This window comes from Tetrao urogallus, assembly GCF_951394365.1.
Source record: "Tetrao urogallus genome assembly, chromosome: 2".
Lineage (NCBI taxonomy): Eukaryota > Metazoa > Chordata > Aves > Galliformes > Phasianidae > Tetrao > Tetrao urogallus.
In genome coordinates, this window is record NC_136814.1 from 8,410,452 (window position 1) to 8,415,402 (window position 4,951).

A 4,951-nucleotide genomic window follows, 5' to 3' on the forward strand; every position below is an offset into this window, starting at 1 on the left:
AACTGACGCGTCACACCAGGCACAACGAAACCACTGCTGTTATCGCTCCTTGTAGTGCAGGGCACGAGCTGCTCCTTCATCCTGGCGATGCGGAACGCAGTTCCCTGCCCGCATCGCTTCTCCCCAGAACGAACCGGCACCGCACCGCGCTTCGCCCGGGCACCTCTGGCCAAACTCCACGTCTCCACCGCGCCTGCGCGCCCCCGCCCCGTCGCCAGGACGACAGCGGCCCGCGGCATGTCGCTGCCCGAGCCCCTGCGGCGCCGGCTGGGCTCCTTCAGCCGCACCGTTTTCACCGACAGCCGCCGCGCCAGCCCGCAGTACCCCAGCGAGCGCGCAGGTAAGCGCGGCCGCCCGCCAGCAACAAAAATGGCGGCGGGAGCAGCCGGGGCGGGGGAGAGCGGCCCTTCCAGGAGCCAAGATGGCGGCGTCAACGGTCACCTGGCGGCCGTCAGGGCGGGGCGCGCTGTGGTTTAAAAGCGCGTGCTTTTGCATAAAGCGTTACGGGTAAAGTCCTTTGTTAGGCCGGCGTCAGGCTGCCGGAACGAAAAGCATACGGGGTTGTAGAGAACACCAGGAGCAAATAGAAGAACTGAGCTGCTGCTCTGAGCTCAGCAGCCCTCACAGAGGACGGACTGCAGTGCGTGAAGAGGTGTACCCATAAGCTGCACTTAGACAGAAGAAACTCAGACTGCAACGTCCCTGCTTTCTCCTCCCTCATCCAAGTCTAAAAGGACCATCCCTGAGGACATAATCCATATCCATAAGAAATGAGAGTTTTTCCTTAGTCCTATTGCCAGGGAAACATGCAAACAGCCTGCAGTTTTATTCCTTTGCAGGGAGGGGAGCCATGGAAATAAACTGTCTGCATAGGCAGGTAACGTTCATGGAGGTTAACGTGAATTTCAACCGATAAATCCATTCCAAGGTGATTAAAGTTATTCCAACACAGGAGCACTCATTAACTTTATGTAGTTGTGCCAGCATAGCTACACTACTAGCATACGTATCAGTACCTCCTTTCATGTATCAGACAACACTGGAACATTCTCTAGGCTCCCAGAACAGCTTCTCTTTCAGTCATTTCAGTCTTTTGTGAAAATTCTTACAAGAAGCCTCAGCTTATTGAAAGCAATGGCAAATGTATCATGAATTTCTTTGAGGCCAGGCATTCAAGTCTAAAGTTCACACTCACATACTTCAGGGAGTTGCATCAAATTTGCCAGTGCAATACAGCCTGGCATTTTCCTGTATTTTTGCTATTCTAGAAAATAATCACAAGTTCAACTTAGGGATAAAAAGATGAATTATAATTTGCTTGTATTTCTATGCATTCATTCAAAAAATTATTTTAAAACTTGAGCAGAAATTAAAAATACCAATACTGGGTCAGTTCAACCTTTAATGTACCACAATATTTTCATCATCACAATTTAAATCAGAACTCTTGGCTTCTCTCTTTTTACATATGGCTACAAAGCATTGCAATTTCATCTAATACATATTACATACAGAGAAGAAACAATGTTACTTGTGCTTGGATGGTCTTGTTTTTTTGAAAGATGAAAACAGAATCATAGCATCGTTGGCGTTGGAAGGGACCTTTAAAGGTCATCTAGTCCAACTCTCCTACAACAAACAGCTAGATCTAGTTGCTCAGAGCCTGGTCCAACATCTTTTAAAATTGTATCTGAGTGTCCTCACAAGTCCACAGACTGATTTGCTAGGAGAGCTGAAATAAATTTAGACAGACAGTAAAATTGGTTTTGAAGTACCTATAGATTTTCATTCCTTTGTAGATGTAGTAAAGTGTTGATGCTTAAAAATGGGATTATTAAAAATAGATACTGGTTTTCTCGCACTTTCTATTTCAGTTTAATCAATTCCTGCCCCTCACACCCTGTCCTTAAGGTCTGTCCCAGTTCTATTCCCAAATACTCCTCCCCTCCCATCTAGTCTAGTAACTACCCTGAATAAATGCTCCTGCATCTGGCATAAAGACTTCTGGAAGAGATTGTACCAGCATGCATGTGGCTGAACTGGAAACAGGAATGCCAGACTGAGATGGAACAAAAACAGGTATGGAAATAGTTGGTACAGAAAGAGAAGACAGTGTCAGAAGAAGGGTGGTTCTGAGTTTGGAAGGAAAACCTTGTGGCTAAGTTGGACTAAGTTCCTATTGAATATCATCAAGACAGGGGAATAAGACTTGAATACAAAGCAGGTCACAGTGAATACTTTCTAAACATGCATAGATGGTATCTTCACCAAGTGAAGATATACCTACAGACTTCACTTGAGGAAAATGTAAGAAGTAGATCTGTTGGTAATTGAAGTAAATTGTTGCCATATTAACTAGTAAGTTTATATTGCAATAAATGGTTTGTTAAAAATGAACCATTGAATTGGAATGCCCTTAAAATTTTTCCTTGTTTTCAGTTTGATCTTTTAAAACTATGATTAAATTCTACACACTGAATTCTTCAGACTTTAAATTCTGTTTGCTGTTTTTCTTCATTGTATCAACATATTTTGTTCTTACCATTCTTTAAAAGATGAGTTTTAGCTTGACACATATTTGAAATTCTTTAATCAAGATCTAAAACAATTACAGGTTTCTTGCAATGTTACTTTTATCCATGTTTATTTAAAGACTCAGAAAACAAGAATGGGCATTATATGCCTAGAATCTGCTCAGGAAGGTCATCTACAAAATGAAGATAATCCAATATGTACTCATCTAAACTCTGACCATCCTCTTTAGAGCAGCAATAAAATTAGCACTTCCTATTTCTGCAGTATCAGTATACAGCAGTACTTGAGCTAAGCCTATCGGTCAGGTTTTTGACTATCTGGTATTTTATGGCTTACTCCACAGTCAGACACTCAACTTGAATTTATGACTACGTGATAAAAATTCTGTATCATGTGAACTGGAAGTTGGATTAGATGGTAGGAAATAATATAGCCTAAAATGAGATAGATTTAAAAAAAAATACTTTTAACACTTAATTTGACTGAGAAGTGTTAATGCCCTCCTTGAAGCTAAGAAGGAGCACAGACTTTCTGTCAGTTACTGAAAGAAGTTATGGAACAAAGCAGGAGTGATAAAGACTTCTTTTATCTGCAGATAACGAAATACTTTCCAGTTTACCACTACAGATGTCCCTCTATTTCAACGTTTACTTTTTCCCATTTTGGTGGCTCAGCACAGTTGTTATGCTCCAGCTGAAGGTGAGTCCTGAAGGAAAATAATGATTTGCAAGTGTAAATTTTCTTATCAAAACCCGCCAGTACAGAGATGAAAGTCACTGGAGTTAAAATTTAGTAGGTTTGTTTGGGGGAATCCTTGAAACTGGAGTCTCAAGAATATTTGAAAGCTGATATAGCACTGTCAACTTACAGTAGCATACAGTGTGTTCATTTAACAGTTGTGTTCATGTTATGAAGAAGCATGGCAGAAGCTTTTACTCTTTTCTTCCCTCTAGTATCCAGTCTTGTCAGATTACTACAAATTCATCCTGGTCACAATCATGATCCTGACTTCTCTAATAGAGGTCATTCGACTCTACCTGGGATACATGGGCAACCTGCAGGAGAAGGTACGTTACGATATGTATGTTTTAATTTGTAGAGGAGAGCTTTTTACAACTGAGCATAAATAAAGCAATCTACCAGTTCATCTGAGAGATTTATGTTGATTAGATGGTTATTTCTGAGTGATATTGTTTACCTTCTATTACCTTAGCATCAGCTTCCATTAACTTTTGTGGATTTCTCCCTCAGAGGTGACCACTGTCACTCCTTAAAACTTTTTTTAAGATACAATTTCTGTTAAAAACACATGATATGGAAACATTAAAGCATCTTATTTTCCATTTCACATTATGTCCTGGCTTTTGGAAGATTTATTTTTAAAAAATGGTTTTCTCTACGAACTTTAGTTCCCCTCTTTTTTTTTTTCCCCTCATCTCTAACTGCCGGTTTTCAGATGGTGATGTCTCCCTGTTACAGGTCCCTGAGCTGGCTGGGTTTTGGCTCCTGACTCTCCTTCTGCAGTTACCTGTAATTCTCTTCTTGCTATTTAATGAAGGTCTGAACATTCAGCCATTGGAAAGATCAGTTAATATCATCTTTGCCCTCTTCCTCATCTTCCAAGTTATTGCAGCCTTTGTCACCCTGAAAAGAATGGTAAACAAACTGGCAGCTCACTTCCACCTTAATGAATTTGACAGGCTAGAGGAAAACCCCGCGCGTCATCGTTATGGCTCAAGTAAAGAAGGGAATATACTTCCCATGGCTAGTATGGGTCCATGCTGAGGAGCATCATACAACAAGTTTGGGCTGGGGATCAAGAACTCAGGACCTGAGACACTAACAGAGGCAGGCCTTATGATGCTACAACTCTGTTCCATTTTGTTGGGTCATTATCTATACTTCTACTTCAGAGACATTACGAAATAGACCGTAAGTGCCAACATTAAACCTCAGAGTTGAGCTCTACTCTGCAAGAAAAATCAAAGCCAGTGATGTAAGTTGCTGAATGGACCAATTAATTTGCACACTGTTACTGGGTAAAGTACCTACAGGGTAGGTTTATGGGTTTTACATCTTAAAAAGTCATGTGCCATTTCTAAAGAACAGAAATCTATTTTCCTAACTGTTTGCACACAGACATATTTTGTTTACAATAAATCCTTTTTGTATGTTTGTATTTACATCAGTTTTTTGTCTATTCTTCCAGATGCTGTAGATATGTAGTTAAGCAAAAACAAGCAAGAATCTTGAAGCCTAGAAAAAACAGTAGGGGTGGCAGTGATGAGAGACTACAGCTTGGGGTGGTCTTCCAGATAATTCCAGCACTAGGAATTCCTTACTAATAAACTAGGGTGGAGTTGTGAAAGTATTCTTTTGCTCAAAACTCCTGCACTCCTCCTCTTTGGCTTAGCTG

General features: G+C 41.1%; 1 protein-coding gene across 1 annotated transcript; it reads left to right on the forward strand.

Moving 5' to 3' along the window:
* Positions 1-237: 237 nt before the first annotated feature.
* On the forward strand, positions 238-4,320 carry TMEM17 (transmembrane protein 17; the record flags this gene model as incomplete). Its single annotated transcript, XM_079533000.1, has 4 exons — positions 238-340; positions 3,131-3,234; positions 3,489-3,602; positions 4,015-4,320. 4 exons carry the CDS (start codon positions 238-240, stop codon positions 4,318-4,320), a joined length of 627 nt encoding a protein of 208 aa, XP_079389126.1.
* Between the last annotated feature and the right edge of the window lie 631 nt (positions 4,321-4,951).